General features: G+C 42.5%; 1 protein-coding gene across 1 annotated transcript in view; it reads left to right on the forward strand.

Moving 5' to 3' along the window:
• Ddx46 (DEAD-box helicase 46) overlaps positions 1–24,064 on the forward strand; it is a 53,124-nt gene extending 29,060 nt beyond the window's left edge. Inside the window, 12 exon segments of the mRNA XM_051172419.1 lie at positions 3,668–3,746; positions 5,393–5,475; positions 9,098–9,262; positions 9,636–9,798; positions 10,801–10,994; positions 16,380–16,517; positions 16,866–17,015; positions 17,839–18,012; positions 19,879–20,097; positions 20,578–20,722; positions 21,490–21,563; positions 23,846–24,064. Of these exon segments, the coding sequence (XP_051028376.1) occupies positions 3,668–3,746; positions 5,393–5,475; positions 9,098–9,262; positions 9,636–9,798; positions 10,801–10,994; positions 16,380–16,517; positions 16,866–17,015; positions 17,839–18,012; positions 19,879–20,097; positions 20,578–20,722; positions 21,490–21,563; positions 23,846–23,893 (1,632 nt within the window). The 3' untranslated portion in view covers positions 23,894–24,064.

A 24,064-nucleotide genomic window follows, 5' to 3' on the forward strand; every position in this document is an offset into this window, starting at 1 on the left:
ATAGAATGAATTATGTACCTGTAACCTAGCATTAAGGAGACAGAGGGAGCCAGGTGGTGGTGCATGCATGCCTGTAATCCCAGCACTGGGGAGACAGAGGCAGGCAGATTTCTGTGAGGCCAGCCTGGTCTACAAAGGGACTCCAGGACAGTCAGGGCTATAAGAGAAATCTTGTCTTGAAAAACCAACAAAACAGAACAAAATGAAGACAGAGTGAGGAAGATCACCAGCTTAAGGCATGTCTCTAAATGGTGTGTGTATATATATGCAGATATGACATTCCTATAATCCCAGAACTCAGAAAGCAGAGGCAGGGGGATCACTGCAAGTTTGAAATTAGCTTTGTATATATAATGAGTTCTAGGCCAGCCAGGTATACATGGCAAGACCTTGCCTCATACCCTTGGCCCCCTAAGGATGAATGATGTAATACCCAAGCGCATACTCTGTAGAGACCAGGCATGGCGTGACTGCAGTTAATAATGCTCTTATAGATTTAACTTTTGCCAACAGTAAGACCTGAAGATTCTTCCCACAAAAGACAAAAATTGGTGTGTTAATCATTTTGCCATGTGTGTATATCAGAACACATCATTTGTGTGTCTAAAATACTTTTTGTGTGTGTGCTGAGTATTATTAAACCAAGGGGCCTTTGAATGCTAGGCATAGAGCTCTGTACCGGTGAGCTACAGCCGCTGGCTCCCAGCATACATACTTTGTTGTTGTTAATTATGTCTCAGAAAGCCCAGGGGAATAAAGAAAAATAACAATGTGTCTGATACAGAAATTTGAAATTATTCTTAGTATTAGCATGTCCTCCTGCCCAAGAATGCATGTCTGTTTTTCTACTTTATACGTGAAAAATAATCAGAATGTTGAAATAAATTGCTTAACTATGTTAATTAGAGCTAAAGTTTGCCTCAAAACCTAGTTCTGTAATTCCCAGACCAACACTTACTGTAATTCCCAGACCAACACTTACTTTCTCTAATGCATTCTGGCTTCTTTAAAAGGTGCTAATTAATGTTAGGTTTTGGTGTTAGATTTTCATCTTTATTCTTAATGATACATAGCAAGACTTAAAAAAAAAAAACCTTGACTGTCTTTCATTTGGCATTATTTTCAAGACAGGGTGTCCCTATAATGTAGCTCTGGCTTTCCTAGAACTTAACTTTGTAGACCAGGCTAGCCTTGAACTCACAGAGATCCTCCTCCTTCTGTCTCCCAAGTGCTGGGATTAAAGACATATACCACCATGCCTAGCAAGAAAATTATTTTAGTTCTAGTGTTGTGAGAACATGCTTTGGGAATTTTCACTTTTCTGCTATTTTAAATACTTGAACTGTTCATTTTTGCCAGTTTATTTGACCACACAACCTGTAGTAAAGAAATACATTTATAAAACCATTTTGGTGGTGGTGATGGTGGTGGTGGTGACGACGACTACTGTGGTGACGGTGGTGACGACACAGGGTAGCCCTGGCTGTCCTGGAACACTCTTTGTAGACCATACTGGCCCTGTAGTCACAGAGAAAGACGTGCCTCTGTCTCTCGAGTTCTAGGATTAAAGGCTTGTGCCACCACTGCCTGGCTATAAAACAAGTTGTGTGTATTTGTTTGTGACAGGATCTTTGGTAGTCCTGACAGAATTTGAACTTGCTGTGTAGCCATGGATAACCTTGGTTTTCTGATCTTTCTTCTCCCATCTTCCCAGTAATCCTGGGATTACAAATATGTGCCATTATGCCTGGCAGCAAAACACAATTTTGGGTTTTTTTTTGTTTGTTTGTTTGTTTGTTTTTGTTTTTGTTTTTGTCTTTGTCTTTGTTTTTTTGTTTTTTTTTTTGAGACAGGGTGTTTCTTTGTGTAGCTCTGTCTGGCTTAGACTCACTTTGTAGACCAGGTTGGCCTCAAACTCACAGTGATCCTCCTGCCTCTGCCTCCTGAGTGCTGGGATTACAGGCGTGCACCACCACATCCAGCTAAAACACAACTTCAAAAGTAACAACAACAGAAATACATTTTAGAGCCTCTGCCATGAGTGTGGCACAGGTCAGGGGGCAGGTGAGGGTGATGCTGCCAGGGTCACCTTAGTGTTGAGATCAGAGAAGCTTCTCAGACCCCTGTCAGAGAAAAAGCAGGACGAGTGTGAAAGCGTGGCTAGAAGCAGCCTGTGTGTGCCTGTGATCTCTGCCAGTACAACTTCAGTTCTGTTGGAAAGGACTATTATCCTCTGTCTTTTTAAGTTCACTTTTTAAAATTTTCATTAATTTTTTTGAGCGCATGTGTGTGAACTTGCTTATATATGTTTGCCCATGTGCACATGCCATACAACACATGTGTTATGGTCAGAAGACAGCTTGTAGGAATCAGTTCTCTCCTTTCACCTTGTGGGATCTGGGACTTGAACTTAGGTTGTTAGACTTGGCAGCAAGCACTGTTACCCACTGCACCATATCCTTAGTCCTGTAAAATATGTTTTTGTTGTTATTTTGTTTTTGTTTTTGTTTTTGTTTTTGTTTTTGTTTTTGAGACAAGGTCTCTCTGTGTAGCCTTGGCTGTCCTGGACTTGCTTTGTAGACAAGGCTGGCCTCGAACTCACAGCAATCAGCCTGCCTCTGCCTCCCTGAGTGCTAGCATTAAAGGTATGTGCTACTATGCCTGGCTATAATATACTTTTTTGTTTGTTTGTTTTTGTTTTTGTTTTGTTTTTCAAGACAGGGTTTCTCTATGTAGCCTTGACTGTCCTGGACTCACTTTGTAGACCAGACTGGCCTCAAACTCACAAAGATCCACCTGCCTCTGCCTCCTGAGTGCTGGGATTAAAAGCATGTGTCACCACTGCCTGGCAATATACTTTCTTAAAACACATGTAGGAAATAGTAGGCTATCTGGAAAATTTGCTGTAAAAGAAATCACTTCTGGTGGTTTCTGTAACTATAAGAGATGGTATTCAGGCCAAGACTCCAGAAATCATAATTGCTTTAGGGCTGGAGAGATGGCTCAGTGCTTAAGAGCATTGTCTGCTCCTCTAGAGGACTTAGGTTTGATTTCCAGCACCCCCATGGCTACTCAAAACCATCATAATTTCAGTTTCAGTGTCCTCTTCTGGTCTTTGCAGGCACTGTACTTACGTGCTACATAGACATAAATGCTGGCAAAACACCCATATACATAAAATAAAGGAAAGAGAATGACCTAGTGCGTGCAAAAAATTACTTGGTGCATATATGAGTGTTTGTGTCCGGGCAAGCAAAAGCTACCATGACCATAGTGCCCTTCATTGTCGGTGCTATTGGGAAAACTCCTAGTTGTACCTGGAAAACTGATGTTGAGGTTTCCTATGTGGAAAGCATTGGTCTCTACTCTAGAGTATACATCTTATTGCTTATTCTTACCTTCCTTTCTTGGTTATCAACAATAGTTGCAAACTTAAAATTGTGAAATTCTTTACTTTCATTGGTTTTGGATTTCTGACCTTGCGTTGTTGTCCTGCTGTTCCCTGCTGTCAGTGTCTAGCAGCCCAAGGGGTCATGTGCCAGCCTCTGAGTTCTACCACTCACACTGTCTCACTTGGTAGAGCCGTGTGAGGGCCGCATTCAGTGTTTTCACCTCTGTTTAAAAAGTACCAATGATGATACTATAAAATTTCATCCTGTCTCATTAGATTGCTGAGTTGAAAAGAGGTGCTGAAATTATTGTTTGCACACCTGGTCGAATGATTGACATGTTAGCAGCTAACAGTGGTAAGTCACAGGTATTTTATTATTTCTTTTCTCTTTTGAACTTGACACGTTTTGTTGAAGCAGATACGAGAAACCAACAGAGGGTTTCTGTTTCTTCTTAAAGCTGTAATATCTTAAAGTGTGAGTTTTAACACATTCATTGTTAGAAGTATTAACAAGTTTTTAGCATATTAATTTCTTTCCATAACTAACTCTGTAGGACCTTATTCCTATTTAACTTGACTCATTTTGTTGTTTTGTTTTCCTTGCTATTATAAAGGTGGCATCATAGTCTTTTTATTACAAAATTCTCCACAGGAGCTAATATTTTATAATAATAGACAAATTAAGTTATTGCAGCTTCAAGAAATTCATCTTTTGTAAATACTGCATGTTTTTAGCTGAAATGTTATGCTTTGTTAAAATATTCCCTATCAAAACTGATACTAAACTGTTGACATTATTTAACTTCTGTGGAGAAAGGCCCTTGAGGATTTATAGACCTGGGCTTCCGAGACATTAATCGTCAGAGGTAGGTGCCCTAATGCTGTTCAACATTTCGAGGCTCTTGGCGGCTGGAGATGTCAGTGTGAGCATTAGCTCTTTTTAGTTCTTGAAGAAATGGCTTTTGGAGGTTTCCGTGGCAGCGTTCAGTCTGTATGTAGCTGAGTGTTGGAATCCAAGAAGTGCATGCTTATACTCGTGTTCTGCCTGAAGCTTGGGGTAAACTCGAGTCTCCCTGAGGTGGCTTGGTGAGGCCTTGCGCTTGTGGAGCGGATGAAGGTTTGAGGATGGATGTTGACTGGATAATCCCTTGTTTTTTTCTCACCTTCGTATTAATTAAACCTCCAAAAATCCATCTTGATTAATTTTATCTTTTCCCTTTATTTGTTCTTTTTGTTTATCTTTTAATAACTATTTTATACATATTTTTGCCAGGCTCTGCAATTGATAGCAATGCTTAGTATATTGATCATTTGAGAAAAGATTTTCTCTATTTTTAGTTTTTAACTGGCTAAGGAGCTAGGACTATTTATTTAAACTAGAGGCAGCAATTAATAATTTAATGTATATCTTTGCATAGAAAAGTATATTTATATGTAATGCACTTATTTAAAGTTTGTGTAATATAGTATTACCCAGAGGTTTTGAGCAATTTCCTTTTATTGGTTTGACGTGCCCATTTAAGGTGTTCTAACTGTATGGAAGTAGGCTGTGAAGTAAGAGAGAGGTTATCTGCCTCTGAAGTAGTTAGCACCTGAATCTGCTTTCCACACATGCGCTGTAATCTCTAATATGTTTTTTTCTAGGTGATGCTGTCAGATAATGGCTGATGTGGCTGATGCTTCCTCTCAGTCTTAGTTTTATGATGTGTTTTGGAGAGGGCTGTTTTCTGAATTTTACAGGTTCTTCAGGCCCTATGATGGTATGCAAGAGACGAGTTTGACAAAATAAAGGGCCTCATATACCCATTGTCAGAAAGTACTTGCCACTAGATTAAGACTCTAGACCAAAGTCTCTTTTCACTGTTTAAGAGACCTAGCTGCCCCTGTGTTTAAGTCAGGCATTTTAGTTCCCTTTACGGCTTTTTAAGTTCTTGGTTGTCATCGTAAGTTGTGACTGATAGTTAGTGGTTCTTTTTGTCTTTCTTTTTCTTCTTACCTTAGGTCGTGTCACAAATCTTCGAAGAGTGACGTACGTTGTTTTAGATGAAGCAGACAGAATGTTTGACATGGGTTTTGAACCACAGGTAATCATTACATTCTTTGTAATTTTAAAGGTTTATTCTGTTTTTAATTGTGTGTGTGTGTGTGTGTGTCTGTGTGTTGTCTGTGTATGAGTGTATGCACATTGGTGCAGGTGCCTACAGAGGCAGCAAGTGTTAGATCACCCTGGAGCTGGAGTGACGGTGGTGGTGAGTCTAGCTGGGCACTGGGTCTGGACTTGGGCCTTCTCTCTTGACCCTCATTAATGTTGATTTTGTAATTGCTGTGAAAATGAAATATTAGTGTGGACTTGAAATTCATACTCATTCCATGTTGCTTGGTATTACAGTGTGCTAGCAGCATAGGGAATTGAAATAAATATTTATGTTTCAGATTAAATTCTTCCTCCTCCCCACCCCCCAAGACAGGGTTTTTCTGCCTAGTTCTGGCTATCCTGGAATTCTGCCTGTAGACAGGCTGGCCTCTAACTCACAGAGATTAAACGCATGTGCCCTCACTGCCAAGCTCAGATTAAATTCTTTAAAACTTTAGCTGGCGCAGTGGCTCATGCCTGTAATCCCAACACTATGGGAGGAAGAGGCAGGCAGATCTCTGTAAGTTTGAGACAGGACAGCCAGGGCTATACAGAGAAACCCTGTCTTGAAAAACAAAACAAAACAACAACAACAACAACAACAACAACAACAACAAAAAAAACAACCCAAAAAAAAAAAAAACTTAAAGCTTGTTTTTGTTCAGACATTCCCCAGCAGTCAGAACACTAGTAGTGGTCAAGCTGGGATTAGAGAACTGGTGTTAAAACTGTGGGGTTTTTTTTGACTGGCTGCACACGGTGGCAAAAGCCTACAATTCCAGCACTCTGGAGGCAGAGGTAGGATTTCTGAGTTTGAGGCCAGCCTGGTCTACAGGGTGAGCTCCAGGTCACTGTGTGAAGAGACCCTGTGTCAAAAGCAAAGTCATGCAAACCAGTGCAAGTTGTGAGCGTGCTGGGAGGCTGCATGTGCTGCAGGGATGCATAGTGACTGTTCCCAAAGGGAACTTGAACTGAGTTTAACATGAGGGAGGGCTGAACAAGCTTTGTTGTAAGACGATGAAGCTGGCTGCCTTGTCATTGAGGGGAGAACTGAGTAGTGTTTGTTTGCTTAGTAGTCATATTTATTTTGTGTGTGGGGTGAGTGGGCTGTTGCCCCACAGCTCAGATGTGGATGTCAGAGGACAACTTGCAGGAGTCAGTCCTTTTCATCATACAGTGGAGCCCAGGGTTGAACTCAGGCAGTCAGGCGTGGGGGCAAGTTCCTTAATCTCCTGAGCCAATTGTTTTGTTTGTTATCACTAAAACCTGCGGAAAGGAGAATTAGGAGAGTGATGGTTTTTGTGAGCTGCATTGGTTAAAAAACACAGGGAACGTAGGGCTTCAGGTGTCATGGGATAATGCTAGTTGGATATTGATACATCACCATGACTAATAGAACTTGAGGAAGAAAGAGTTTTTATTTTGGTGTTTATGATGGCAGAGTGGAGTCATGGCAACAAGCAGCAAGTGTAGTGATAGGAGCAGGAAGCTGAGTGCTCATGTACTGGACTGCAGTCAAGAAGCAGAGAGCAGTGTAAAAGTGGCGATGTGCCTTTAGGCTCTCAAATCCCAGCCCCAGTGACACACTTCTAGCAGGTCCTTGCCTCCTGCACCTCTTCAGACAGTGCTACCAACTGGGGACCAGGTGTTCAAGTGCCCAAAACTGTTTTTCATTCAAATCACTGTAGATATACAGTAAGAAAAGTCATTGTGCCTGAATTAGAACTGGTACTCCTGAGTGTGAATCTTCTCCTGGGCTCTAGGTCTATAGTGAAAATAATGAAAACTGAGAATGAAACCGTATCCTTGAGCTTACATCTTTCACTGAAGTAAACTGTTTAGTGGCATAGATGTTAGGGGCAGGTAGGTTTTCACTTTTCTATGTACTTAAACCAATAAAATTGCCTTAAACTTAAAACTTCAAGAGTAGGGTCTGGAGAGATGGCTCAGAAGTTAAGAGCACTCACTGTCTGTTCTTCCAAAGGTCCTGAGTTCAATTCCCAGCAACCACATGGTGGCGGCTCATAACCATTTATAGTGTGATCTGGTGCCCTCTTCTGGTGTGAGGTGTACATGCAGGCAGAATACTGTATATGTAATAAATCTTCAAAAATAAAACACAAACAAAAATTCAAGGGAGAAGAAGAAGCCTTTAGGGATAGGAAGGTAGTGTGGTCAACACAATACTTGCAAGAACCCGAGCTGGAGTCCCAGGATGTGTGTGTAGTCACAGAGCTGGGCCTGGTGATTGGCTGTGAATCCTGGTGCCTGCCACTGGAGATGGGTGACTCCCTGGGGCTCAGTGGCAAACCCACTTGGTGCGTTCCAGACTAGTGAGAGACCCTGACTCAAGGGAAAGGAAAAGTCGAATAGTACCTGAGGAATAAAGGGCCAAACTCACAGACGACTCACTGCTTAGTTTCCTTCTTTCATAAAACTTAACTGTTTTTAGTTGACTGAAGAAAAATATACTTATTAATAGACGTATTTTTAACTGTTGAGAGATTTGAGCATTTGAGTGAATCAAGGGTGGTAGGGCAGTAGGCATTATCAAACCTGAGGAGAGGAGAGAAGCAGAGATGTAAGGGAAGTGAGCGGAACATTAGGAAACGAGACTGGAGGGTTCGGCTCTTCTTAAAGGACATGCTTTTCCTCTGTAGATGTATTTGGCTGGGGTTGACACAATGTGAAATGCCGTTCACCCTTGTTTTACATTTTAAAAGTTACATTGATTTGCATTGCATACTTACTAATTTGCTGTATAGTGTGTATGTCATGCAGGTGTTGTGGTTCATATGTGGACATTGGTTCTTCTCTTCTACCATGTGGGTCCTGGGATCAAGTTGAGATTGTCTGACATGTACTCTTATTGGCTAAGTCATCTTGCCAGCCCTGTCTTTCCTTTCTTTTCTTCTTTTTTCCATTACATAGACCAGGTTGACTTCAAGCGCACAGAGTTCTGCCTGTTTTTGCCTCCGGGGTGCTTGGGTTAAAGGCTTGCTAGAATGGAACCATAAATGTATTTGGCAATTATACAGTCATTTTTAAGGATCCCACTGTCTTGCAGAGAGCTGTAATTTGAATGCCCTGTTGAGTCGACATTAAAATAGGCTTTGAGGTTCCTTCTTTCTTTGCTCCTTCCCTCCCTCCTCATTTCCTTCCTTCCTGTGTCCTGCATGCACATGTGTGTGCATGCAGATGTGTCTGGAAATCAGGGTGGCACTGGGTGTTCTTCAAGAGCTGTACCTTGTTTTGTGATGCAAGGTCTGTCGCTTGGATGCGGCCAGTACCGCTCCCCCTCCCCAGGCTGGGTTACAAGTGCATGCTATGCTTTTCACCTGGCTCTGGGCTTGGCACGCAGGTTCTTATGCTTACTCAGCCTAGCTTGTCCTTTCTTGATAAAGTGAAGCTGAGAACAGCAAATTCAGGTATAAAGTAAATTCAGATTTTCTAAGATAATGACTTTAAAGTAACTAAAATAGTTCTCCAAAGTTTTTTTCTTTTCTGCTTAATTTGGGCATTGTATAAGTTTCTGGATGGAGACTCAGTGTATTTATATATCATTTTCTCAGGTCATGCGCATTGTGGATAATGTTCGTCCTGACCGACAGACAGTTATGTTTTCAGCTACTTTCCCTCGAGCTATGGAGGCTTTGGCCCGCAGGATCCTGAGCAAGCCTATTGAAGTTCAGGTTGGAGGCAGGAGTGTGGTCTGCTCGGATGTGGAGCAGCAAGTGGTAGGTGCTGTCTCAGGAGACCACGGTTGCTGCCCTTCAGGCTGTGGGCCTCACTTTGTTACTGTTGTTGATGACTGATAACTTGTAAAGTTAAAAGTCGCTCGTCTGTTGCCATGGAACTCACTTAAAGCTCTTTTTAGTTTTTCCACTGGCACCGAGGGCTGACAGAGATTGTACACAGCTTTCTTGCCTTTGATTAGTAGGATTCCAGGTTAAGGGACAGAGAGCCAATGACCAGTTGCTGCAGCTACAAACCTACCAGTTAGAAGTCTGCATTTGCTTAGCGGTTTAAGGTGTAGGAAGCTACAAATTTTTTGTTCTAGGACACGTTTGTGATTTTTTACATAAACTTGCTACAATGTGTTGTTTTCAGATTGTGATTGAAGAAGAAAAGAAATTCTTGAAATTACTAGAGCTTTTAGGCCATTATCAGGAGTCAGGATCTGTCATCATATTTGTGGATAAGCAGGAACATGCGGACGGTCTTCTGAAGGACTTGATGAGAGCGTCTTACCCTTGCATGTCTCTTCACGGAGGTAACGTTTACTTAGCCTTTTTCTTTTTTTTTTTTTTAACTTTTTTTTGATGCTTTGTGAGTTTTACATCATGCATCTTGTCCCATTCATCTCCCCTTCCCATGGTACTCTCTGCCCTTGCAACCCGCTACACACACACCCCAAAACACACACACACACACACACACACACACACACACACACACACACACACCACATCTCATTATGGAAGCTGTAGTGACATTTATTTAACTTACCCATGAGCCTTTCTTTAACTTGGCAAGAGCTTCCTTGTGCTCTGAAAAATAGCATTTACTTCGTTGTCAGTAATGAAGGTGGAAGAAATGAGAACGCCCTGCTCAGGTTTGACAAGACCACCACACCTTATGGTGGGGTAGGCTGCTCTCTTTTGCTCGTCACGTCATTGCCTTAGATTGTCTCTGTCACTGTACCAGCTAGGCTTTCTGGCTCCTGAGCTGCCAGAATCTGCTTGTCTCCGCCATCCAGGACTAGATTATAGGGATAGAGATTGCCTGCCTCTGCCTTCCAAATGCTGGGCTTAACGGCGTGCATCACCACCATCCAGAGTGTAGCAAATTTAGGGTTGCTTTCTGCTAAGCCAGTTTTACCTTCAGAGGCTGAGATGTAGTCTTATCTCATGGTTAATATGTAATTGTGTGTTCCATTTGTCTGTAATAAAGTTGGGAATTACTTGGCTTTTTAAAAGATTTACTGTACGGGTATGAGTGTGTTGACTGAATGTGTGCACGTGTGCCACATACGTCCCTTGTGCCCTGAGAGGTCAGAATAGGGTTCAGAGCCCCTGGAATTAGAGTTATTTGCAGTTGTGAGCACCCAGCAAATGGGTGCTGGGAATTGTCTTGCACCTTCTGGGACACATCCAGTGCTCTGTACCACTTAGCCATCTCTGCAGCCCTGAGTTTGTTTCCTGTGTCTGCATTTAGAACGTTCTCAGTGGAAATGGAAATTTTAAACATATTTGTCTTTTTAATTTACTTGCAGGTATTGATCAGTATGACAGGGACAGCATCATAAATGACTTTAAGAATGGAACCTGCAAACTTCTTGTGGCCACGTCTGTTGCCGCTCGTGGTCTAGATGTGAAACATCTAATTCTTGTAGTAAATTACAGCTGTCCCAACCATTATGAAGATTATGTGCACAGAGCTGGACGTACTGGAAGAGCAGGCAACAAGGTAAGGTCTTTATAGTCATGGCTATATTAAAGCACAGGCATCTAGTTTAAGCGACAGATAATGGGTTATGGTAATATTCTGAAAATCTTTAAATAGCAGAACATATTGGATGTTGTTAATCACATATACATGTGCCCCTGTATGATTAAAATGATCAGGGATGGTGCTGGGGTTAAGAACACTGGCTCCTTTTGGCAGAAGACCTGTGTTATGTTTACGGCACTCACACAGCTGCTCACAACCATCTGGAACTTCAGTTCCTGGGGATCCCAATGCCGTATTCTGGCCTCTGCGAGCACCAGGCCTACACATGGTGCACAGACATACGGGAGAAAACTCAAACACGTTTAAAGTTTAAAATTGAGATTATCAGGGACCTTAGAGCTCTCTAGCAGGTAGAGGTAGCAGTGTTTGTGTCTCGGCAGCTTTTCTCCTCTCTGTACATAGTGACACTTGTGTGTGCTCAGGATGTTTCATTGCTTGTTATTTGCTCTCTTGGATTGACTGTGTTCTAGGCAATATATAGTCTAAGGCTGTTACTCAACCTTTCTAATGCTGCCACGCTTTAATATAGTCTCTCATGTTGTGGTAACCCCAAACCATAACATTATTTTCATTGCTACTTCAGAACTGTAATTTGCTACTGTTATGGATATGATGTAAATATTGGATGTGCAGGCTCTCTGGGATGTGACCCCAAATTTGTCGTGACCCACAGGTTGAGAACTGCTGGTCTAAGGCCTCTCGCTGTTTCGTTTGGAGAATGACATCTTGCTTTATCAAGACTATCCACAAATTGTATACATGCCGCCACACACAACAAAAGCAATTCTCTTTTTCTATTTTGCAGTGCGGAGGTTGTATCCCAGGACCCTAGCCACTGAGCTGTATTCCCAGCCAATCATTCCTTTTTAGAAAAGAAAAGATTAGTTAGTTTTTAATGCATGTGGATATTTTCCCCACACATATATCTGTGCATTATGTGCATGCATTGTCCATTGAGCCCAGAAAGGGCATTGGATCCCCTCATGTTGGTGCTAGAAATCAAACTAGGTCTTCTGGAAGAGCAGTCAGTGCTCTTAACCACTGAGTTGTCTCTCAGTCTCCCCTGCCCCTAAACCAAAAAAAATTGTAAAGGCCTGAGAATATTTTGTTGTTAGAAATATTAATAATGATATATTAGATTTTTTCCTTTGGGGGTGGGGTGGGGTTTTGAGACAGAGTTCTTCTGTTTGACAGAGCCTCGGCTGTCCTGGACTTCCTTTGTCAACCAGGCTGGCCTCGAACTTACAGATATCCATCTGCCTCTGCCTCCCCGAGTGCTGGGATTACAAGTGTTTATTAGTATGACTGGCTGGCCAGCTCCTGCATGGATGTAGTACATAGGCATACCTCAAGCATATGTACACATAAATGTGTGAATAAATACATTTTTTAAAAAGGTTAAGGAGAGTTGCTGCACACCTTTAATCCTAGCACTTGGAAGACAGAGGCAGGCCTATCTCCTTGAATTTGAAGCCAGCGTGGTCTGCATAGCTAGTTCTAGGACAGCTAAGGCTACTGAGAGAAACCCTGTCTCAAAAAACTTAAAAGAGGAAAGAAAAAAGAAAAGAAAGAAGAAAAAGAGAACAAATGACAGAAAACACTATAGTATTCATGATTGTTAAGCAGTAGATCCATCATAGCAGCATCAACAGTGACTAGATAATGAAATGGTGGCATATACACACAGAATTTTATACAGATGTAAAAAAGTATTTAAATCATGGAATTTTAGAAAATTGTGCCATTGGGTTAAATGAAATATGGCAGACTCAAAAGATTAAATACCAAACGTGGGTCTTAGATTTTAGTTTTGATATATGTATGCATGCGTTTGGGTGGGTGGATCATGGAATGAGAAAGAGGACAAGAAAGGGAAGAACGAAGTGAGTAGAGCACATGTGACATGAGAGCAGAAGGGGGCTGTGGAAGGAAGGGGGTGGGGGGAGTAAGTACTGGCAGAGAATGACCAGTAAAACTTGTTTTTCCCTTCCGGGCTTTCGAGACAGGATTTCTCTGTGTAGCCTTAGCTGTCCTGTGCTCACTTTGTAGACCAGGCTGGCCTTGAACTCACAGTGACCCTCCTGCCTCAGCCTCTCAAGTGCTGGGATTAAAGGCATGCGCCGCCGCCGCCACCACCGCCACCACCACGCCTGGCTCCAATAAGATGTTATTAAACCAGCTGGGTGTGGTGGCACATGCCTTTAATCCCAGCACTGTGGAGGCAGAGGCAGGTAGATCTTTATGAGTTTGAGGCCAACCTGGTCTACAAAGGAAGTCCAGGACAGCCAAGACTACAAGAGAAACCCTGTCTCGGAAAAACAAAACAAAACAAAAAGATATTATTAAACCATCATAATGAAAACCACTACTTTGTATGAAATTAAGAAAAAAATTTTTCCCAGGATAAAGAGATAGCTCAGCATTTAAAAAACACTTGTTGCTCTTACAGAGGACCCAGGTTTTATTCCAGTCACCCACATGGTGGCTCACATCCCTCTATAATTCCAGTTCTAGGGACTTCCGCAGGCACCAGACATGTACATGGCACACAGACATGCGAGTAAAACATTCATACACACAAAACATAACTATCAGTGCACTACATATATGCACTGCCTGGGGAGGCCAGAAGAGGGCGTTGGATCCCTTGGAACTGGAATTACAGGCAGTTATGAAACATCAAGGTTCCTTCAGAAGAGCAGCCAGTGCTCTAACCATTGAGCATCTCCCCGGCTCCTTTCAAGCTGTTTATTTTTGTTTTGCTTTTCTTAAGGCATAGTCTCTCTCTATAGTCAGTACTGGCATGGAACTAACGGCAAGCCTCCTGCCTGGGCTTTCTAAGTGCTGGAATTGCGTGCATGAATCACCATTCTCGGTGTTAACGTCTTAGTTTTAGGGTGTTTATATACCTAGCTTTCCATTTCTGGTTTCTTTTCTGAGTCAGAGTCTAGTGTATAGCCAGCTTGAGATGGTCTTGATTCTGCCTCTACTTCTAAGCACTGGCATTAGAGAACGTACCTTCATGTCTGCTCCTGCTTTTAAAATACAAAAAGTGTGTTTGGATTTGATTATGTACCCAAACACATTGTTTATGTAGTTACTTGCTTTTGAAACTATTTTGCAAAAGTGAAGTCAGTTAAGCCACCTTCCTGGGAGTCTACAAAGTGAAGCCCTCAGATCTCCGGCAGCTTGTTAGTGCAGGCAGTATGAGGGCAGGACAGGGACAAAGCAAACCGTTCCTGGGTAGGTATGGTCTTCACAGACATTCGACCCCGAATTTCAGGAGTACTTAAAGCCACCACCTTCCATCCAGGCTCATCTCATCTCATCTCATCTTTGGGATGAGATGAAATATTGCAGTAGTTTTAATTTGCCTTTTCCTGCTAAGCATGTTGAGCTGGAAAGATGGTTAAGTCAATATGGGCCTGAGTTCAGCCGCCAGCACCCATGTAGAATGTCAGTGTGCAAGCACACACCTGCAATCCTCTGCCAAGGAAGCTGAGGCACACCAGTGGGCACTGTCCTGTGACTCGCTGGCAGCCAGCCAAGCTTACCTGGCAAACTCCAGGCCAGTTGGCAACCCTGCACCAGCTGAGGATGGACACCCAAGGCTGTCTTCTTCACCCACCTACTACATGCCATCTCTCAACATGCACCTTCACATAAGTAAAGAATAAAGCATGTGCTGGCCCTCTGTTCATCGATAGGCATAGCTGAGTTTGCTGCTGTAGTTCTGTCAGCTATTTGCATGTCTGAGATCTTACGCCTCTTTCTGAAGTATAATCGGCAAAAATTTCCCTTTCATTCTTTTCCTATGCATTAACATTTACTTATTTAAAATTCTTTTTCATGAATAGGTTTTCCCTTTTGTTCTTTTTTCCTTCTTTCTTTTCTTTTTTTTTAGTTTTTCAAGGCAGATTTCTCTGTGTAGCCTTGGCTATTGGCTTATCAGGCTAGCCTGGAACTCATAGTGATCCACCTGCCTCTGTGCCTCCCGAGTGCTGGAATTATAGGCATGTGCCACCATGCCCAGCCTTTCTTTCATTTTTTTTTTTAATGATGTCTTTTAATTCTCGTTATTATTTCCTTTGCTATAAAACAGCTTTTAATCTCATGTGATTCCATTTACCGATTTGTGGGGTTATTTCCTGTCCTGTTGGAGTCCTGTATGTACCTGTAGTAGACACATTGCTAGATTGTTATGTGTGAAGCTCAGGGAGAAGCTAGCTGTGGAGGCGGAGCTATGTCCCCCATCCCAACCCAAGCATATTTGTCTCACAGTACCCTGCGAGACCTCCTGTCTAGGAAAGGCCTGGCCTCTAACCATAAGGGATGAGAGCAGCAAGACAGTGTAAACAAGAGCTAAAAGTAAATCACCTCCAACAGGGTCTTTAGAACATAATGTAAAAAGCCTATAGCCCATAGAAGGCAAAAGGCTGTGTGTCCATGGAGGGGCTGAGAGTGCACTCTGAACTAGGAGCTGCAGCCAACTGCCTCTGCTGCCCCAGTGTCTGCTGAGAGGCTGAAGGGCTCAGGTGAATGGCGTTGTCTGCCTGCTGCTACTCCTTCTGTTACTGGGATACCTTGCTGGAGGGGACATTCTCCTCCACCCTGGCCTGCCACACAGCAGCGCAGGGCAGCCTCCGCAGCCCATTTCTGGTTTGGTAGTGCTACCTTTGCTTGTTCTCTCCTTTCTGATCCTCTATCATGTCTGACCTCAGATTATACAACAGAGCCAAAATAATGAACACAGCACCACAGCATTATATCGACAAGAAAGTACGCATGCAGACAAAACAGAACATAGAAGGTCCAGAAACAAAACCACATAGCCATAACCATCTTGTTTTTCAAAGAGATGTCAGAAGTCTACACTGAGCTAAGGACAGAGTTGTGATGTCTAAGTAACTGTTGCTCTCACTATTGTCACTACTTTTGCTTCCTGTGAATATCAGGATTGTTTTTAGTGAATGTCACTGCAATTTTCTGGGTGTCACATTGCTAACCCTTCTTGTCAAGAGATACTAAGGTCTTTCCACCTTGTAGAATTGTCTTCAGTTTCTCCTTTTCTTTGGAGACAAGAGTCTCATAGCCTAGGAGGGCATGGCATTCACAATGTAGCTGTCTCTACCTGTGTGCAGGATGGAACTCAATGGAATGCTTCAGTGTCTTAATGTTTTCACTGTGGAAATCTTTGCCTCCTTTTCTTGTTTTTAATGCTTCTGTGAATGAGGCATTCCTCATTTTCTTGTGTTTGTTACTGGTTTATACAAAAGGTACTGGGTTTTCTATGTTGGTTTTGAATCATCTTGTCTAATTCTATTTTCTCATTTTTACTAGGGTTATGCCTACACTTTCATCACAGAAGATCAAGCTCGGTATGCTGGAGACATAATTAAAGCTCTTGAATTGTCAGGGACTGCGGTGCCTCCTGACCTCGAGAAGCTCTGGAGTGACTTCAAAGATCAACAGAAAGCAGTGAGTCCTTAAACCTCCCTAGATGAGTTGTTAGCGTGGCTGTGTGGTGCTTTGCTCATTTGTGTGTTTTTGTTTTTTGAGACAGGGTCTTTCTGGGTAGCCCTGGCTGTCCTGAAACTTGGATATAGACCAGGCAGGCCTTGACCTCTCAAATATTTATCTGCCTCTGCCTACCCAGTGCACTCATTAAGGGTGTACATCTTACATTTTTAAAATGGAAAACCAGTGAAATTAGAATTGTCTCCTTTGCCTAAGTGTTTTTGTTCAGTTGGCATATATACTCTTACTTTGAAAATATTTAATGGTGTTTCCTCTAAAAATTAACTTTGCTAACTTTTTTCTTAAAAGGAAGGAAAAATAATTAAAAAGAGTAGTGGCTTCTCTGGCAAGGGATTCAAGTTTGATGAAACAGAACAGGCTCTAGCCAATGAGAGGAAAAAGTTACAGAAAGCCGCTCTTGGCCTGCAAGATTCAGATGATGAGGACGCTGCCGTTGATGTAAGTACCAGGGTCTCTGCCTGTGTGCGATGTAGCAGTGTATGAAAAGTTGAAAAGGAATCAAAGGAACCAGTTTAACGTTGTTTAGGGCAGGAATTTTCCAGCCTGCCTGCTCATAGGACATTTGTTTACATATCACAGTAAACTTTATTCCAAGCTAGGTGTGGTGATGCTTGACTTCCCTGTGGCTGCGCAGAGGGCTGTGGTTGAGGCCTTGAACCCCAGAGTAAAATAAGGTCAGCCTGGGCGGCACAGCAAGCTGTCTCATATAGCCACAGATAACCTCCTAAGGCACCAAGGTGTACATGGTGCACATACATATAGGCAGGCAAAACACACATAAAACAAAATGCATAAATTAAAAGAAAAAGTTCAGGATGATCTTCAGCTATGCAGTGAGTTTGAGTTCAGTCTGAGCTACATACATGATATCCTGTCTTAAAAGAAAAAGAAAAATCCTCATTTTGTGAGTTGGGAGTCCTGCCTTAGGAACACACTCCATCGCTCCTCCTGAGAATTGCTGGCCTTGGGCTTAGTGCGTAGTTCACTGCATCATTTGTACTGTTCTGACTTGAGCTTGCATGTCCTCGTTGGCAAGACTAAGTAAATCATGCAGTGTTACATATTCTTTGTTTTCAATTTTTCCATCACAGACATAAATTGTTGAAAGAAAAGCTGGTGCATATTTCTGGTGATCCATGTGTTTGAATTTATGTAAATTGAATTCTAGCCTTTTATGGAAACATTTCTTGTTTTTGTAGACGCAACTAAATTAGTATTTCTAACAGTGTTTACTAATCCTTGATTTCCCCCTCTGGCCTAGATTGATGAACAAATTGAAAGCATGTTTAATTCAAAAAAGAGAGTAAAAGACATGGCTGCACCTGGCACATCCAGTGTGCCTGCTCCAACTGCGGGCAATGCTGAGAAGCTGGAGATCGCCAAGAGGCTGGCTCTTAGAATCAATGCTCAGAAGAACCTGGGCATTGAGTCTCAGGTATTAAGTAACTTGTTCCGAGTCTTAGTCGCTGCTCTTGTTGCTGTGGCATGGGCACCTTCAGAGTAAAGACCCCAAAATGGGAAAATGACCTTTTCTTTTTTAAAAAGGCAGGGTTTTGTGTAGCCTAGGCTGGCCTTGAACTCTGTTGTAGCCAAGGTTGTACCCTGGACTGCTGGTCCTCCTGTCTGTACTTCCTACAAGTCAAGATTACGAATGTGTTCCTTGGCCCTGTGCTTCAGACACTAATTTCATTGCAGAGCCTTTCCAGGAATTAAATTGAGCACAATGAACAAGTTTTCTTAGAAATTGAGTTTTCAAGAATACACCGTGCTCAATATAGGAAGAGCTCTCTGTGCGCCTCTTCTAGAAAACCTGTTAGGCGTGTGATCCATGGATGGTTTATATAGAACATCCCCGGTCCAGAATGCCATGGGTGGTTGTGTGGAACACATCAGCAGCCCTGGTCCAGAGTCCTGTGGGTGGTTATGTGGAGCAGACCGGCATTCCCGGTCTAGAATCTGAAACTTTTCCCTTTGGTGACCTGATAGTGAAAATGTGGGATTAAAGGCATGCCCCACCACACAGCAGGTTTTGGATTGTTTGTGATTAGTTCCATATATTCAAATGGTAAAGTCTTGTGCAGATATTCTAAAATTTAAAAACTTAAGCTCTGAAATGTTTCTCTCCTCAAGCATTTGGATAAGAGATCCCCAGCTTGTACTGCCGTTTTATCAAAATTGAGAAAAAAACCCTTTTCTTTCCTAATCCGTTTCATTGGGTGGGTTTGTTGGGTACGTAAACTGTTCCCCGGCTTATGAATACCTAGTTCTCATTTAAAATAATATGTTTAAACAGTTGAGTGGCTTTTCTTCTTTAAATATGTTACATGACTTGTGATTTGGAAAGGTTTTGAGGTTGTGGGGTGGTTTTTGTTTGTTTTGGGGGATAGGGTTTTTCTGTATATCCCTGGTTGTCCTGGAACTTGATCTAAAGACCAGGCTGGGCCTCGAACCCAGAGATCCACCTGCTTCTGTCTATTGAGTGCTGACATTAAAGGTGTGTGCTACCACTGCCTGGCTGAAGTTTTGGTTTTTTAAACATAGGGTCTCATTTGTTCACTAGCCTGCCTAGAGCTGGCAGTCACTTCTTTCCTCAGCCTCCTGAGCTGAGTGTAATCATGTCTGACATTGTCTGCTTTTAAGTAAAGCTGTATTTTTATAGCATGCTCAAAGGATGATTTAATTTTGACAGTATTTTCAAGATTCTGGATAGCCGGGTGTGGTGGTGCACCGTCATTAATGCCAGCACTAGAGAGGCAGAGGCAGGCAGATCTCTCTGAGTTTGAGGCCAGCGTGGTCTACAAAGTGAGTCTAGGACAGCTAAGGTTACACAGAAGAACCCTGTCTTGGAAAACTAAAAAGAAAAAAAGGACTCTGGTTCATTTACCATAATTTATTGAATGGATGGGTCATTCATTGGATCAGTGGGTACGGGGAGGTTTGGTGATGGTGGCAGCACAAGCGTTGTAATGCGGTAGAAATAAATGCCTAGTAGTCACAACGAATGTGGATTCAGAATAACTACTCTGTGTAGTATGGAGAGTGAGTAGTGGTCAGTGTCTGTGGTGCAGTGATACATGGGAGGCCCCTGAACATCCCTTCGTTGTTTTCTTCAGGATGAGAGGTAAATGACTGTCAGTTACACACGTACATGGATAAATTGCATGCATGAGGGGCTGCATTAGAAAGATACTTTCTGTTATTAAGCCAAATTAGTGGCTTTGGGAGAATCGTTTATGGTGAGGTCCTTGGTTCTGTCTCTGTCTTGAGCTGAAGTTTCACTGGCGGTCTTCTTAAACCACAGGATGTGATGCAGCAGGCCACCAATGCCATCCTCAGAGGTGGCACCATTCTGGCTCCCACGGTGTCGGCGAAAACCATTGCAGAACAGCTTGCTGAGAAGATCAATGCCAAGCTCAATTACGTGCCTTTGGAGAAGCAGGAAGAGGAGAGACAGGAGGGCGGGCAGAGCGAGTCTTTCAAGAGATACGAGGAAGAATTGGAAATTAATGACTTCCCACAGGCAAGTAACAGACTTAGGGTTTTATGTGTGAGGTAGAAATGCTTCACCACAGCACTGTCTGCTCATTTACTTTGTCAGCACTAGAGAGAACTTAGAACTTGACACCTGCCAGGCACCTAGCACTTGAGTGCTTTAGCACTAAGCTGGACCTCCAGCCCCTGAAACAGGTTGCCTTTGAGTGAACTTGAACTGCCTGACTTTTTCCTGTGGAGGGGAGACGTTGACTCTCTGCTTTTTCAACTCAGGGTTTCACACTAATTTTGTTACATCTTACTTGTTCAGGGGTGGGGCACAGTGTTAGGACACGCATTTGGAAGTCAGAGGACGGCTTGCAGGAGTTGTTTCCTTCTCCCTGCCAGGCGGGTTCTAGGGCTTGAGCTCTGGGCAGCAGGAGCCTTTATTTGTTCTCTGAGCTGTCTCACCTGCTCTGAGCTGAGCTTGGAGTTTCTATTGTGATGTGTTCCCCACCCTCTCTTTCAGACGGCGAGGTGGAAGGTCACCTCTAAGGAAGCCTTGCAGAGGATCAGTGAGTACTCTGAAGCTGCCATCACAATCAGAGGGACCTACTTTCCTCCTGGCAAAGAACCCAAAGAAGGAGAGCGGAAAATCTACTTGGCGATTGAAAGTACGCACTGTTGTTTGTGTTTGATGCTGGAGCTAGATCAGGGTTGATGGAGAGGTAACGTGGGTCAGTATGAAACTGACAGGAGGAGAGGTTGGAAATGAGGAACGCCTGTAAGAACAAGACCATGTGCTGCCAGAGGTCTGTCCTGGGAGCTCAGGAGCCATGTGAATAGAAAGCTGAAAGATCTGTTCGTGGGATTTAAGTTTGAAAATTGTTCTAAAAAAAGAAAGTGTGGGACTGGAGAGATGCCTCAGAGGGTAAGAGCCTTGACTGTTCTTCCAGAGGTCCTGAGTTCAATTCCTAGCAACCACATGGTGGCTCAAAACCATCTATAATGAGATCTGGTGCCTTCTTCTGGCCTGCAGGTGTACATGCAGGCAGAGTACTGTATATATAATAATAAATAAATCTTTAAAAAAGAAAGAAAGAAAGAAAGAAAAAAAAGAGTAACTTTTAAGGACATACATCTTTCTTTTCTTTATTTAAATATGGAGCACTTCATGACTTGTGCAAGGGCCATACCCATCTCTTCTGCATTGTTCAGAGTTGAGTGTGGGTGCTGTCCACATGAGCACAGAATCGACATACTTCTCACATATTTGGGTCAGAGTTTAAGTTAGAAAGTAAAGCAGCTGTATCGTTGGCTCTCATGGCAGGCAGTGCACTTGCTAACAGTACTTGAAGTGCTGTCCCCTGGATCCTTAGTGTGGAGAAGCAGCTGGTGTAGTTCTGTAGTATTAACTGTGTGTTTTCCGCTGAATCATCAGGTGCCAATGAACTGGCTGTGCAGAAAGCGAAGGCGGAAATCACCAGGCTCATAAAAGAAGAACTGATCCGACTGGTGAGTGAAAGAAGCCCTCAGGCCTTATGTGTTTTAGTGACTATTTCATTGAACTTTAATACGAACAGATGTAGAGATCATGATCATAAAACCTGCACTCCCAGCACTTTGGGAAGTGGAAGCAGTTAAATTAGAAGTCAAGGCCAGGCTGGTGGGTTATTTCAGACCCTGTCTCAACACAAATATATCTTTTGTTTTTGGTTTCTCTGTGTAGCCTTCGTTGTTGTGAACTTACTTTGTAGACTAGGCTGGCAAGCTCACCGTGATCCACCTGTCTCTGCTTCTCCAAGTGCTGGGATGATGAATTTTTAGAATAGGTGCATCACTGAAGGCCATCTCAGTATCTGGAAGTCTGGCCTACGACCTCCATGTTACTAGTCATTGCCCTCAGATACAGCCACGTTGGGACTAAATGTGGACATTAGTTTTGTACATTTTCACCTCTGTGTAATGATTATATTCTGTCCACTACTTTTGTGTCAGCATTATATTGAGTGGCCAGTCTGTTGGTGTAGGTAGCAACAGGTCATTCCTTTACATACCTGTTTGCTATTTGTAAAAGTGTCTTTTATTCACCTGGTGTAATTGTCAGCTTGGAAGCTTACTACCTTCGTCTTCTAGCCTAGGCCTAGTCCTGAAAGCTTCCAGCTTCCTCTATGCAATCTACCTAGACCTAGAATGTTTTCAGCCTCTGAGATTTACTGCTAAATAAACTTACCCTTACTAGTTTTTTCTGAACTCTCACTGGCTGATTCAACTTAGCTATTCTGGCTCTTAACTCCTTTCCAGGCTGACTGGTTCAAACTGGCTTCTCTTAGCTTCTGACTGAATTTACTGAATTTCTTTCCTTGGCTTCAAACTAACTCTAGCAATCTGTTCTAATCTTCTGGCTCCTTCTCATTCTCTGGCTTGTCTGTCTTCACCTGTGTCTTGTTTATTCTCTCTCAGCAACCTGTCTCTGTATAACTGTCCTGGGAAAACTACCTCCTCTCTTCCCCTTTCTGTGTGGCTCTCCCTTCAGTAGCCTCTCTTTCTCTGATTAGTCACTTTGTCTGCCTTTCAATTAGACATCACTTTCAAAATATGGGTGCTTCTTTCTACAAACTTTGCCTTTATTATTTGGGCTTAAAGGTGTGTACTAAGGGCATGCTGCTTTCCTAGAAGGTCTTTGGGTGTGATCAGAGCAGCCGTGGTGCTGGATTAAAATTCCTCTGTATCTTCTCCCTTTCAGTTTAACTCAAAGTTGCTTTGTAGACTAGTCTGTCCTCAAATTCAGAGATCAACCTGCTTCTGCTTTGAGTGCTGGGATTAAAGGCGTGTTTCACCACCTGGCTTGTGTAGTCAGTATTTTTAAGTTTAGGCTGTCACTTAATTTTGGAAAAAGAGCAGCATGTTAAAGATAATATTTCTAAGGGCAACTGATAACATCATTGCACCGTAAATGCCACTTATGGGTTGTAACTGGCAGGTGCCTTGGAATGGAGTCTAGTTGGTTATCTTATGGACAGATATATTTACAACTTACTGAATTATTTTGGGAGATTATTTATTCATTTATTTTTTTGTGGAATTTTTTTGTTTTGTTTTGTTTTTTTCTGGAGGCAGGGTCTCTCTATGTAGTCCTGGTGGTTCTGGAACTCACAGAGGTCCTCATGCCTCTGCCTCCTGAATCCTAGGGTTAAGTTTGTGTGCATAGCTTAAAGGGGGAAATTTTAAAAAGAGGGAATATAAAACTAGAGAGAAAATATAGACAAGTCCTTTCAATCAAGGACTTCAACCTAGATGTGGTGACTCATACCTGTAATTCTAGAACTTGGGAGGCCGAGGCCAGAGGATTTCATAAATTCAGGACGTACTAGTAATACAGTCTTATACAAAGGTCTTGTGTGACTGTTTTGCAGAAGAGTAATAGGGAAAGACTTGATGCTTGTAGTTGATAGACCTACCAGGAAAGAAGTGCTGGCTTCTTTACTGAGGAATTCCTTTGCCTCTGTGCAGTAACAGGAGCCCCACCCCCACCCCCTTTTTCATTTCTAAGAGGGGCTTTCTCTGTAACTTTTGCTGTCCTAGAATTCTCTCTAGGGAATGTTGGGATTAAAGGTCTGCACAACTGCACCTGGCTAGCAGTAGCTTTTTTTTTTTTTTTTTTTTTTTTTTTTAGCAGTAGCCTTTTTATTTCAGCTATCTGATAGTTTTACGAATTGTTTGAGAAAATGAACTTAAACATTTACTTTTTGTGTGTGTGCTTGTTCTAACCTTGTGTCTTTTATTTTCTATCACAGCAAAATTCGTACCAACCGACAAATAAGGGACGATATAAAGTATTATAAACATCGGAGCCACTTTGTACCTGTGCTGGTCTGTGACGTTTACAATGTATTGTAAAGTAAGACTGTTAAAATTCTGTCGTGTTTATTTTTTAAATACAAGAAACCAGTGTTTATTAAAGAAGCCGCCTGTCAGTCAGTACTAGGCCACACTCATCCAAACCCCATCCAGAT

This window comes from Acomys russatus, chromosome 3 (genome assembly GCF_903995435.1).
Source record: "Acomys russatus chromosome 3, mAcoRus1.1, whole genome shotgun sequence".
NCBI classification, from domain to species: domain Eukaryota; kingdom Metazoa; phylum Chordata; class Mammalia; order Rodentia; family Muridae; genus Acomys; species Acomys russatus.